Source organism: Pollicipes pollicipes, unplaced genomic scaffold (assembly GCF_011947565.3).
Source record: "Pollicipes pollicipes isolate AB1234 unplaced genomic scaffold, Ppol_2.1 Scaffold_4219;HRSCAF=4965_pilon_pilon_pilon, whole genome shotgun sequence".
NCBI classification, from domain to species: Eukaryota; Metazoa; Arthropoda; class Thecostraca; order Pollicipedomorpha; family Pollicipedidae; genus Pollicipes; species Pollicipes pollicipes.
The window spans coordinates 31,125,580-31,139,701 of record NW_023596448.1 but is presented as its reverse complement, the minus strand read 5'-3'; the positions used below and the strand labels follow the sequence as shown (position 1 = coordinate 31,139,701).

Sequence of the window (14,122 nt, the reverse complement as noted above, 5' to 3'; positions counted from 1 at the left end):
CAACATCGTTCACTGTGGTGCTAGTTTAGTGATGAAAAAGTAAGCAGTTATGTTGACGTCTGTGCTGTAGTGAGCACTTTGGAGCATTTAATTGTGCTGAAAAATAAATAAGTCTTCCAAAACTATGAACAGTCTCTTATAAACTCCTATCTGTCATGTAGGTTGATTACAAAATTTCCCAGAAGCAGCCGTGGGAATAGTGATGATGCGCCAACAACAAATGCGATTGCTACGCGCAGTTTGTCTCCATCTGGAACGAGAAATTGCGGCTGGGGTTTCTGTCGTAGTGTGTGGGGTGGTGTGCGTGGTCAGTGGATTAGCCTGACTGTGGTTTTTAAACGGGCTGCCTATAAGATGAAGAGCTTTGGTGACAGGTAAGAACGTTGATCAGGGCTGCAAACATACTTATTTGGCTCTTAAAGCCCTTGGATTGATTATAGGAACCGGACTTGGTCAATCACTCCCAGCGGAATGCCAACGTCCATAATGACTCGAAGGTATCGCCAGCTAAGCTGCTCTTGAGTGTATCAGGCATTATTTGGTTTTCCTGAGGCACAAGGTTGAGTGCACTGATGGGTGACTGGCGGTCAGGTGGATTTTTTTGTAGACTAGGATACATATTGGCATCATTGGTACATATATGACATTGTTGGTATGATTTTCATTCATGCTGGTCATAGCTGTGGGCAGTGATATCAATAGAGACAAAGCAAAGGACATCACTTAAAACAAACTTAATGGGTTTTTGCACTAGCTTTATCCTACTAAAGTAATCAAAATTTTAAGTATTTAGACATGCGTTAATCCAAACGACCCATTATTTGATATTGATGCAAGTTGTCCTTGCATATTGTTATGATTTTGCATGCAAGAACATCTTCCATGTTGATGTGGTGTCTGTTTCAGATAATGAATAACACCACAGTAGCCCCAGCTGCTGGTCCTGATGGAGTTAATGCCTCACAGCTGCATGGTAAGCCTTTTTGGAGTCAGTTGGGACCTTGTAATGTGACTGGGTCTGTCCTGTAGCATGTGTACAAGTGATTATTTGTGTTTAATGATGTATAATATTTGGCACTCATGGTTAATGTTTTTCCCATTTGAGTCCCACTTTGCATGTACCCTGTTGCTCATTCCACTGGCATGTCACCTGCATCCATGTTACAATGCTAAGGCAACATAGTTCTTGCACCAACTCTTTAAATGATAACAGCTGATAGCACCATATGTGTACTTCAATAATTGCTCAGCTAGTAATACAGGATAAGTCAAATTGTGCTATGTTTATACATGCTGATGTCTTACATTGTTCTGCAGGAACCATCTTTGTCAACAATGAGCCCTGCTTTATTGGTTCTTCAAGAACCAATTTTGTCATTAATGTGCCCTAAGATAATCCTGTTTCCCCCACTTAAATCAGCATGTGACAGTAATGCCAAAGCAGTTGCATGCATCATAAATAACCAAGATGCTCTTCAGGCTGCAATGGCTAATGCTATAAACACATGCAACAGAAGTCATCAATTTGTAATGCCATCCATCCCTGACCCATGCCACTTTGTGTTGCTATCAGCCAGCACCACGGACCATCTGTGACAGACTGGATCAGATCAATCTGACCCCCTCCCCCAGGGCTGGCGACCACGCCTGCGCCGGTCCGGGGCGCGGAGGGCTACATCTTCCTGGAGACGGTGTCGGCCCAGGCCATAGCTGGCGCGTTTGTCTGGGCTGCCCTCATCATTACAGTGCATCAGGTAAGCTGCATCTCCCCGAAATATGGTGTGTGGATATTCGTGGCATGCTACTGCCTCATGAATCTCTAAGCTCGGGCGACAGCCGGCCAAGGTGCACACAGAAAGCGTCATGGCGTCGGATGTAACTGCGCCCTTGACCTATGACTGTTGACCGTCGACCCTTGACTCTTGACTCTTGACTCTTGACTCTGGACTCTGGACATTTGACTCTTGACCCTTGAATCTTGAACCTTGAACCTTGCACCTTGCACCTTGAACATTGATGAACATTGAATATTGTCTAAAAGGCCACTGGAAGGTCGACTGAGCCGTGTTTAGACTGGTGCCACTCCCTCTGATTGTCGCGTCACGTCGTAAATCCACCCCTCCGTCGACCGCAATTGCCCAAAAGCCCAAATCACCATCCCAGTTCCCGGCGCGAAATGACGGCAGCACACGTCGCGCCCTGGAACCCCTATCAACAGAAACCCAATCATCATGTGCGCTGACGACGCGCCTTTCCGGCAGATCTACCAGCACCTGCGCTTCTACACCAACCCGTCGGAGCAGCGCTGGATCGTGCGCATCCTCTTCATCGTGCCCATCTACGCGTTCGACTCGTGGCTGAGTCTGCTGTTCTTCAACAAGAACAACTACTACATCTACTTCAACACCCTGCGCGACTGCTATGAAGGTGCGTCGCCAGCCGGTCGCGCTCCGTGTGGGACGAGCCGAACGGCGCGTGCAGGTTACACTGGTGGAGGAGGTGGGGGGGGGGGGGGGGGAGGTAAGATGCAAACCTCACAAATTTCCCAACGAAATAAGATAAGATGCTTTCAAAGATTATTCACGGACATGCATGTAGCAGGGCATGCACAAGTTACTGTCTGATGACACGCAAAAATCATTAAGGGGCAGGCACACGTTCACCGCCTCCCCCCCCCCCCCCCGCTATTACGCCACTGCGGCAGTATCGCCCCCAGGGGCGGCGGTGTCGGCGCCAGGAGCGGCAGTGTCAGCCCCAGGGGCGCCAAAGTCGGCCCCAGGGGCTGCGGTGTCGGCCCCAAGGGCCGCGGTGGCGAAGCCTCTCAGCCGGCGTTGACTGCCCCGCCTGAAGGCAGTGAGCCGGCGCCACGCCGGCTCGCTGCCTCGCCGCCGCCGCCTCGCCGCCCGGGGTCGGCGCCGCTCCCAAGCACGGCGCCGGGCCGGGGTCACCGCGGCGGGGCTCTGCTGGTCACACGCCGTCTGTAGCCGTGCTGTCGCGCTTGTGTCCAGCTTTCGGCGGGAAAGCAGCGAAAGCTACGCTGCTTTCAGCAACCAACGAGCTCCCACGTTGCGTGTCGGCGGTGAGGGAACGTAGTTTTTCCCCGGCTGAATTAAAACGCGATGTTTGCGTGCTATGGTCTGATTCTCGCACGCTGCTGTGCAACGCCGCCACAGCCTTGTGTATTTAGGTTGCCAGCATCCAAATTTACCTGAGATACCGTGTCCTTGACCTTTCATCGCTCAGTTTGTGTAATTGGATAGTGTGGGCAGGATAAGCGTGTCTCGACCTTCATGTCGTGAAGGACCGAGTAGCCGTCTGGATTTGGAGGATTTTCTCCGCGTGCACGGAGCGTTATCGGATGGTGTTGGAGTTTCGTGACCGCAAGATGACATCTTCCGGCAGTTTTGTTGGTGGTGCATAAAACTATGTACCGTCTAGAACAATTTGGCTTACAACTTTATGGTACGGCAAATTGTTGCTGTTGGTCCTGCCGCTAGTGTTCGGTGCGACATCAAAGCGAGTGCCTGCGATATCTTATCGCTCGCTGTCACTTGCCCTGTTACGCCCATATATCTCCACAAACAGCTGATCGCACTAATGCGCCGTGGTATAAAGCGAAATGCGATTAGGATGTACGTGCTGGTGCCCGATAGGGTATTGATCCAAGCTTTAAAGGGCTATATTCGCCCGTTAGAAAAGGTGCTCGCTGGGCGTGGGCCGAATGACGCAGAACACGCCGAGTGCCAGCGGTGTTCCGTCTCCTCTGGACCGGCCGCGACTTGTGATACTGACGATGGTGACCGGCGGTGTCCCGTCTCCTCTGGACCGGCCGCGACCTTGATAGTGACAGTGGTGATCAGAGGTGCTCCGTTTCCTCTGGACCGGCCGTGACTTGTGATAGTGACGATGGTGACCAGAGGTGCTCCATTTCCTCTGGATCGGCCGTGACTTGTGGTAGTCACAGTGGTAACCAGCGGTGTCCCGTCTCCTCTTGACCGGCCGTGACACGTAGCAGGCTCGCCAGCCCCACCGCCTAGCCGTGTATTTTCACATGGCGACCCGCGGGTAGACCTGCTTGGTGCAGATTAGGATGTTGAGAAGCTTATGACTTGAGAATGACACGGGCATATGGCATGCTGGGAGGACCGCGCCGACTATTGCTGCACGGTAAGCTTTCGCTGCAAAATTCTAGTTGACTCGGAATTGCACGATCGAGTGGCGAGGCCAGGGTTCACGCAACAAGCACTGAGTAGCATGGAGCCTGACCCCAGAAATCCACCGAATCACAATGTTCGGGCGGAATGAATAGAGACAAGCATTGCGGCCGTCGGCGAGTGCTGCCAGCCGATGTAGGCTGGGTGGGGCGGGCGGGGCCGCTCCTGCCTTCTCCACCGCCGACTGGCTGAGACAGGTGCGCTCCGGAACGGCCGGTGGGCGCAGCACGGGCGCAGACCGAGACGCCAGTTGGACAGGCCGACGTCGAGTACTGGCAGCGGCGCCGTGTTCGCCGGTTGACGATTGGGATCTCGGGAAAAGCCGCTGCAGGTCCTGTTCGGCCGCCGCGTAGTTCTCGGCTGCTGGTGCGGTTTATTTGACGGACGTGGTTAGCAGTTTGTGGCGAGGCTTTCCGTCGGTGCTTTCTGGACCTGCTGGACTACCGGCGTACCGGGGCCACGAGGGTCGCGAACACAAATCATAAACGATTCCGACACTGCAGTAATTACGCTGACAACGCCGAGGACCACTAATCATAGGTTTGAAGTTGGAGCTGCGAGTGTCCGACGAGCCCCAGTCGTCTACTGCTCCGAGCCCTTGATCCGGGTTCTTGATCTGCAGCTTGATTGGCGTGTATGCCTCTCAAGCTGAGTACGTTAGAAGTTCAGCACGTTTCTGAGCTCGGGCTCATCTCGATTGGCCTCAGGCACTGTCTTAACACAGCCTCGAGGGGGAAGGGGGAGGGATGTAGACTGCTGCGTTACACCGCCGCCGCCTCGATCTGCTGCGCTGTCACCGACACGAACCAGCTCCCCGCTCAGAATATGGAACAGTCAACAGACTATACAACGGATGACTCGAATATACAACAGGTCACCGTTTCCCCGACACGGAATACGCTTCGCCACGCACTGGCGGCCCACTGACCAGCCGCACCAGCGCTGACTGAGCCAGGACCCGCCCCCGCGGGTGGCCGCGCTCTCGCCCGCGCGCCATGTGCTATCGGGTTTGTGGTATTTCGTGTGTCACGTTCGATTGCATTTTTGACTTCGGGTGGGATGTTTTGTCCGTCGCATCCGGCATTAGTTCCACTTTCGGATTAAACGGCTTTGTTCGAGCGTGCCGGCCGAGTTTCAGCGAGTTTCGGCCGAGCGCTTGCGTTGGAGCGTGAGGGAAAGATGAAGTCTCAGGGTGTGTTAATGAGCTCGCCTGACGAGAACATCGGGCTATTAACCGTTTTAGGGGCTGAACAGGGAGTGTTTTAATTGCACCCCTTCGCCGCCATAGGTCCTCTTCGAACAGGTGTTTCGTGCATATGCCAAGTCGTGAGACATGTGCTCATACGTGCTATAAATCTTGAGAACTGTCCCAGTGGACAACTTTCATTACGGATAAATCCGGGCAGCGCCCGCCTGGAATGATGGCCAGCGCGCGGGGATGCCTTGGCAATTGCTACTCGGAAAATCAGATCAGATCAAGCTTTGTTTACCTTTTACCGGGCGGACCGCGCTGCGCTGCGGCGCACACCTCTGGCACGTTTCCAAAGCCAGCCAGACCGGAGCGCCCCGGCGCAATTTCCTCGCTGGAGAACTTTCTGACGAGTGGCGAAATGGACGTTGTGTGTGCATTTCGTCACTCGTCGGAAAGTATTCCAGCGAAAGTACTTCAGAAAGTGTTTCTGGCAGCGCCCCAGTGCCGGGCTGCCAGAGAGGTTTGCCGGGCTGCCAGAGAGGTTTGCCGGTGCTGCCAGAGAGGTTCGCCGGGCTGCCAGAGAGGTTTGCGGGCGTTACGCGGCCCGGCGGTGGACCTGACATCAGCGTTCGACGCGCCCCGAAGCTCTCTATGTCGAGCGGCACTCGCAGGTGAAGCGTGCCCGATGCCGGGCCTTCATCAGCGCATCGGCGGCGCCGCCCACGCGGGCCGAGAGCGAGATCTGGGCGCCAGCTGGGCAGCCGGGGCGGGCGGGGCCGCCGCCGGATCTGGGGCGGCGGTGGCGGCGCCGGACCGGGCGTCGGGACAGCCGTTTGTGGCGTTCGGGGGGCCGTTTGCGGCCGGTTTGGTCTCGGAGCGGCATCCGGACCGCCAGTGCCACGCCCGTCACAGACTCTGACGTCATGTGGTGCCCATCCGCTGATTGGCGGCGGTGCGTGATCGCGTGGGTCAGCGTCAGCCGGCCCAAATGAACAGTCACGTGCGGGGGCGCTTAGGAGAGAAGAAAAACGAATGCGAATGCGGGCCGCTGTAGTAATTTTCGTCGCGGGATACAAGCGTATCTCGTAAAGCGGCACTATGGAAGCACATCGCTGCGGCGGCGAATCTCGGCCTGGACCCAACCCGTGGTGCTGGCAAGTGCAAAAACGACCTTCAGCTCCCGCGCCATGGTGACGGCTCGCGTTCGAGCCCGCCCCGTCGGCGCTCTCGGCGTGGGCGCCGCCGATTCCCAGGTGGCGGCGGCGCGCGCTCGTGCGAGGCGTGAATGCTTCGTGACGTTCCCACGCCTCACCGTGACGGACAGGTACACCCGCCGCGCGTCTCGTGACGGGGGTCTGGCGATCTGAAGCTCGGGGCCAGGCGGGGTGTTCGGTGCTTTGCGATCGAGGGACGCAGCGTCCAAAGGTCAGGGTAATCAGCCAATTTACTTTGATTTTGAGCTGATCAAACGCGCGTTTTTGCAGCCACTTCTGTGTCAATGGTGTTCGTGAGGCCACTCACGCACTGAAAGTTAGCACGGCGTTTTTCGAAGTCGATGTTATTAGTGGAGAGGCGGGCTCGCCCCCAACAGCACGGAATAGAAACCAAAGTTGTTTTTGTGACACCAAAACAACTCATCGAAGCGCGCGACGATTCGGCTACGGTTTTCACAAACCGTGGTTGTGCTGAAAGTGTAATGTTTAAGTTGCGCGTCGAGCAGCCAAAGGTACGCAGTTCGCTTCTCCGCGGTCTTCACCTGCTCTGCCAGGGTGAGGGGCGAGTGACGCCATATGGCCTCAGCAGCGTTGTGAGTGCGTCGTGAAGCCACAATGACCAATCACAGACCGCGGAGTGCCTGGGACAGATATCTACCTCGTATCTGTAGTACGCGCCGGGGCATTTGGCGGCGATCGGCACGTGAAATTGGAGTCCAAGCACCTGGGGATAGGTTTCTCAGTAGCTATTGCGGCGCTGGGATGTTCGGGGAAGGTGTCCGGCGCGGCCCATGTCTTATGCACGTGGCCATCCGGGCGGGGGGGGGGGGGGGGGCGGGGGTCTCGACGGTGCTCGCGATCAGCTGGTCCGAGCACCGTCAGCGTGCAGCGCGCGCCTGGTGAGCCCTGCCGCCGCGCGGCCGGCCACCGCTGACCCGGGGTCGGCGGGTGGTGGCGATGGGCATGGCACGGGGATTGCCCTGCCGCCGCTCCCAGACGGGGGGGGGGGGGGCGCAAGGCTGGAGAAAGCTGGGTGGAGGTGGTGGGTATGAAGAGAGGGTGGAAAGGCACGGTAACACAAAACCCAATTTGGTGTCCCGACGCGTTAATTTTAAGCGGTTTTTTCACATTCCCGTCTGCATATGACGGCCTTGGTGCCATGTTGATGGTTAAGGAACCACTCATCGTAGTTGATAATTGTATTGAGCGTACCCGACAACAATTATTTGATGGCGGATTTTGTACTGATGGTCGTTCGTAAACAATGTCGTTCTGATCCTTGCACGATCAAGTCCACCATCGCTGCTCGGGCCTGCACGTTGACGGCGGCGTCCTAAATATATTCATTTTATTCTATCAGCTCGGCTTAGCGACGCTTCTTCGGTATTTTTCGGCCTCTCGAGCCCGCAGGTTTAGTTCTCGTGTGGAGCCTTTGATTAAATCGGGCTCGACTCTGGTGTGAACGAGCCGGGTGAATGAATACTTCAGACGCTCCTGAATACCGCAAGCGTGGCGAAACACCTCAGACGTAGCGCAACCCGGAGTGGGGCCCCTACCTTGGTCACCGGTCAGCGCCATGTTCTGCTTAGCTTCGATTGTGCTGCCGGCGGGTTTTTTGTGGCGTCACGTTTGGGCGCTTGTGCCCCAGCATTTGAGAACATTTAGCACTTGCTTACGGCGGCGGCCGAAGGGGAACGACCTAAAGCGTCTCGCCGGTCCGCCAAATTCGGGACAGAGCAGCCCTGGCACCGGACATCGCTGCAATCCACCGACTCTCTTCAGTACTCCAGTACGTCTCCTCTGTTTGTGTCCCCTCCGTCTGTGTCCCTTCGGACGCCTTCCGTCTGTGTCCCTCCGACGCCTTCCGTCTGTGTCCATTCCGACGCCTACCGTCTGTGTTCCCTCCGTCTGTGTCCCTCCGACGCCTTCCGTCTGTGTCCATTTCGACGCCTACCGTCTGTGTTCCCTCCGTTTGTGTCCCTCCGACGCCTTCCGTCTGTGTCCATTCCGACGCCTACCGTCTGTGTTTCCCTCCGTCTGTGTCCCTCCGACGCCTTCCGTCTGTGTCCATTCCGACGCCTACCGTCTGTGTTCCCTCCGTCTGTGTCCCTCCGACGTCTTCCGTCTGTGTCCATTCCGACGCCTACCGTCTGTGTTCCCTCCGTCTGTGTCCCTCCGACGCCTTCCGTCTGTGTCCATTCCGACGCCTACCGTCTGTGTTCCCTCCGTCTGTGTCCCTCCGACGCCTACCGTCTGTGTCCCTTCTGACGCCTACCGTCTGTGTCCCCTCCGTCTGTGTCCCTCCAACGACCTCGGTCTGTGTCCCTTCCGACGCCCTCCGTCTGTGTCCCCTCCGACGCCTTCCATCTGTGTCCCCTCCGACGCCCCCCGTCTGTGTCCCCTCTGACGCCCTTCGTCTGTGTCCCCCCGACGCCCTCCGTCTGTGTCCCCTCCGACGCCCCCCGCCCGTGTCCCCTGCAACGCCTGCCCGCCGTCGCCCTGTGACACCGGCCTTTGTGCCACAAGCGGGTTGGCAGTGCCGTACAGCGACAGCCTTAGCGCCGGCCGCGCCCGGGCCGGCCGGGCCAGGCGACCCGTATAGCGTTGCGCGGTATTATCCTGCTCCCGGTGCCGGCGGCCGGGGTGGGACAGGCATTGCGCGGAGGGCCCATAGAGTGCCGCCTGGCTGAGCGGTGAGGCCGGCGGCGGGGATGCCGGCCGCTGTTCCAGACCGGCCGCCGCCGCCGCCGCCGCTGCCAGCGAAAGCGGACCACTGCCGCGGCGTCGGCACCGGGTCGGGGTCTGGGTCAGCTGGCCAGCCCGGCCGTCTGCGCTGCAGGTCGGGTGCGGCTGACGGGTCCTGGAGGTCGGGTGCGGCTGACGGCCAGCCCCGGCCAGGCCTCCGCCGCCAGACGGCCGGGTCGATCCGACATTCAGCGCGAGGTCCCGGCTCGCAGAAACCGATCACCGGTCGACCCGCTCCTGTCAGGTCTCCGGCCGGACCCTGCCGCGGCATTGAATCAGCACTGCGTCGTGTCGTGCCGCCTGGCGGCTTGCGGAACTCCCTCGGCGCGCCGGCTGCAACCCTCCCCCCCCCCCCCCCTTCCCCCGAGACCGCGAGGTGCGGGGCCGCGCGGGTAGCGCGGAGACTGCGGACCGGATAAGCCGCCCGTCACGCCGCCGCCGCCGCCGCCGCTGCCCGGGGCAGTGCCCGGTCTGGGCCGCGCGGGGCATTGTCGCCCGGTGGAGACCATGACGGTGACGGGGTGACGCGAGAACGCGGTCGGATTGCTGCACTCACAGAAGTGCGACGTAGAATATGCGATGGGGACGTGACGCGATGCGTGACAGTGACGTGGCGTAGCCGTAGCATGACTGGATGAATCTTGCGCTGATGAAAGTATGAGTATTACTCTGGTGACGCTATCTATAATAGTGACGAGCACTGGGCGGCGGAGGCCGAACGGTGCGTTAACAGATACGGGAGTTATCGGGCGTTATCGCGCAAATGCCGAAAAATCAGGAGCTCAAGGCCTTTCTTGCCTCTATCGAGTTTCGTTGAAGTGGAAGCCACACCCTGAACTTCACAAATAGTATCGCTGGAAAACGGATGGCAATGAGTCTGCACAGGCTCGGGGATTTCACCGACACCGTCAGTTACTTTGAAATCTGATCTATATCAGTTAGTTTAGAATTTAACCAACGACGTCGGCTAGTTTGAAATTATTCCTGATTTGGGCAATTTTGACCGCGGTGCCGCAGCATACATCAGCAAGTTTAGTGGGTAGCAGCCATAATGAAGAGCTATACTGCTGTGGCATTTTCATGGCACGATCACTCTCGGTCTAGGGCAAAGCACCTTGCATTCGATACTGGTTTCAGAGCAAGTGGCCTTGGCCGATATCCGGCCAGGAGCTCGCGCACCTGTTCGCTGGAAGCTTTCAAACCCGTTTAAGAGTTGTAGCCCGCGCTTTCGCCTGCGCTGCGTGGCCGGTGTCACGGCTCGGTCTACGCTGGCTGCTGAGGTCGGACAGCAAGCCTTAAATGACGCCCGAAACGAGCGGATCCACGGCGTGCGCATGGCAGCGCGTGATCGTTCGCACACATCGATTCCCACATGTGTGCCCTTGCGGTTGTCCGCTTCGGCCGATGTCAGAGCGTCTTGGTTGGTCGCCGCGGCGCCGGGCCGTCAAGATATGGACCCGGTTTCGGCCTGCGCTCTACGTCTTTGTCGCAGTCTGAGAACATTACTTTTCCCTGTTACTCTGAGAACATTGCTTTTCCGTGTTAATCGCATGGGGAGGTGAAGGGTGGTATTCAGTGCTGGAGGAAAAACCTGTATGCCCCAACTGTGCGTGCATGGAAATGCTGGACGATTGAGATCGCACAATTTTTTCTTTCTCAGAATTGTGCTTTGTTGCCGCTGAAGCTGCATGAGCCTGCGATCAGTGGTTGCGGATAGATTAGCTCTTAGGCAGCGGCCTATAAATAAGCTTCGAGAGGGCGCGACAGTCGGCGTGGCCCTCAAAGGTGAAACAATGTATCCCATAACAAACAATACACACCCGGTCTGCAGCCTGGCGGGCAAGATTCAAGATGCAGATTGCAGCAAGTCGGCAAGATTCCCCTCATGGATGTGGTGCTCATGACTTTATGAAGAACTTAGGACATGCCGTCGTGACTGCATCCGCACAACGTCACTCCACTAAGTCGTAACGGAGACTGGGCAGACACCACACCAAGCGCGGCTGCCGTCTGACGCCCCAGAGGCGCACCTGCTGGGCTTGTGCGAACGGCACCTCCGTCACCCTTCCGTACCCACGGCCGCGACGCCAGCTGATGCCACGTGCCGCGTTCCCCACTGCCAAGTGGCGCCGGCAAGTTGCGGCGTATGCCTTCGTACGTTGCGACTTGTGGACGGCGTTCGGCGGTGGAGATCGCAGCCCTGGAGTTTGGTTATCAGTGACGTGGCCGCCGCTGTGACCAGTGACGTCACAGGGGCGTGCGATTGGCCACAGTGTCGGGAAGAGCGGCGTCAATACGGCCCGGAGCGGTGTTTGCCTTGGCCGCCGGGTGGCGTCGATTACCCTGTTTACATGGGCAGCTGTGATTCGAATTGAGCCGGGACCCGTCCTCGATCCGAACTATCCGGCCCATGTATACACTCGCGCGCCGTTCCGCTGATTCGAATCGTGCGCCGGAGGAAATCCCTTCCCGTGAGAGGATCATCCGTTCAGGAAGGGATTTCGTCCGAATTATCGGCCGTCAGCTGTCTAAACAAAAAAAAAAGAAAAATGCCTGGCGCACGCAGTTCTGTTCATGGCCATTTCAGCTTTGTTTGGTGTTGCCGCTTTTCCACGGGTTTTTAGCTATTGCTCGAGACGATCCAAGTCCAAGATGGTAAAGGAAAAGAGAAAGAAGGTGAAGTTGACACCATGCTGCTAAAACTACTCTTATTATTGAGGGCCTTGAGTGGCTAGCAGCACAGAAATGCCCACGTAATTTAGCCTTGCTAGGCGCGTGATCTATGCAGACAGCAGGCGTCGGCGGTGTTTGGTGTTATCTTTCCGCCTAAAGGTTAGATTAATTTACATCTGGGGCAGGCTCCATGCTTCCAAAAGCCAGATGGAGGTAATATGGTCATTTTATAGAGCTTTGACTTGTTCTCACTTTAATTTTGGATTGCTCAAAATTCTTGCAGAGAATGCCTCCAGGTTTCTTTCATTAAGTTAATACCTAAAGGCCCCAGGAGTGTTTTTGCAGATGTTCCTTAAATTAGGATGCTGGTTGCTTGTCAGTTAAATTTGTGTGAGAAAGGTAGCTTAAAAATTGCTGCATGATATGACGGATGAACAAATATAGATCATTGCAGTCAGCTCGGAATGTGAACTTTTTACTGGTAGGACCGAAATTGCCCAATGACGGGGTCAGAACAGCAAGAAAGCAAATGTGAACACTGGATGAAAATAGTTGTCATCATTACTCTGCTAAATCCAAGTTTGTGTGTTCCATGTGCAGGAAAACAGTGCATAAACTAACACCTAACACAATGGCACATGCTGCATGGAGAACACGTCTGTGTTGCATATCATCACCTGTTTTTGTACTGGTGATTAAATATGTCACCTTGGTGCTTTTTTGTGATGGGTGTCTGCAGGCCATGAGGTAGGTACTTCAACTGTTCAACAATTCTTGCAGGGAGTACCAATACTTTCTTTCATTAAGTGAATACATAAATGCCCCAGGATTGATTTTGCAGACATTCCTCCTGTGACTTGAACATTTGGTTGACCACCTATTGGCAGGAGGGATGTGCTGGATATTGGTGACTGGCTCGTCAAGGAAATATGAAGTTACATCACACTGGTAGACCAAATGGCAAGGTAGCGGGGGCTGGAATATTTGTTTTACGCGATTAAAATGATGCGATTAGGCTGTTTGTTGCTTGTCGGTTTAATGTGTGTGAGATAGGTAACTCAATAATTCCTGCATGATGCAAAGGATCAACAAATATAGGCAATAGATCATTGCAGTCAGTGCAGAATGTGAACTATTTTTAATGATGGGACCAAAATTGCCCAGTGATGGTTCCAAAATGTCAAGAAAGCAAATGTGAACACTGGATGAAAATAGCTGTCATCAGTACTCTGTCAAATCCAGGTTTGTGCATTTTATGTGGAAGAAAACAGGGCATAAACTAAGTAAACCTAACATAATGCCACATGATGTGCAGAGAACATCTGTGGTGCACATCATTACCTGTTTTTGTACTGGTGAGTAAATATGTTACCTTGGTGCTTTTTTGTGACATGTATCCTTGCAAACCATGAGCTGGATAATTGAGCTGTTGTTATAATTAATCATTTGTTATGAATTTTGAGCCCAGATTGCTTTTGTCATGACAGCTCTGGGGCTGGTTCACATGTTATGATCTTTGGACTGTGCGAACACAGCTGTTTGTGCCACCTAGCCATCAGTCCATATCAGCCAATGCTGTTGACTGCAAGGATATCAAAGCAGTATTTCAACCCTATTATGTCAAGAAAGCAAATAGCTGCATTCTGACTTGCCAGTCCATGCCAAGTCTAAATGGCAATGCTGCCCTCAGGTACTGATGATGCATTGGATGGGGAAAGACAACATGGTTGCACAATTTTTGCCACTAACTATGTAGCATTCATGAGTCATTTCTGTAGCTTAGCTCACTGTTGCAGGCTGCTCATAAATGCATTAGTGTGGGAGTAGGTAATGTGTTTCTTGGGCCGCGCAAAGTAGATGACATGATGCTGGGTGGCATACTGATATGAGTGTGGTAAGTTTGTGAGTGTCATTGGCCAATACAAGAAAATACTGATTTCCTGCTAGCCAAAGTTTCCCGCTAGTAAAAATTTGCATATAACACTGCTTATGTGACAGATTTGGCAATGCTGACTGCGCAACTCTTGTGTTTCAAGTGTTATGGCTTGTGCTGTAGCTATAAAGCCTATGAGTCCCGCACATAT

General features: G+C 55.0%; 1 protein-coding gene across 1 annotated transcript in view; it reads left to right on the top strand.

The window, feature by feature from the left end:
• The first annotated feature begins 240 nt into the window (after positions 1-240).
• The window catches only part of Tmep (Transmembrane endosomal protein), a 30,955-nt gene continuing 17,073 nt past the window's right edge, over positions 241-14,122 (top strand). The window contains exons 1-4 of the mRNA XM_037218173.1: positions 241-374; positions 907-973; positions 1,633-1,754; positions 2,262-2,427. Coding sequence (XP_037074068.1) covers positions 910-973; positions 1,633-1,754; positions 2,262-2,427 — 352 coding nt within the window. The 5' untranslated portion in view covers positions 241-374; positions 907-909. The remainder of the gene's footprint in view (positions 375-906; positions 974-1,632; positions 1,755-2,261; positions 2,428-14,122) is intronic.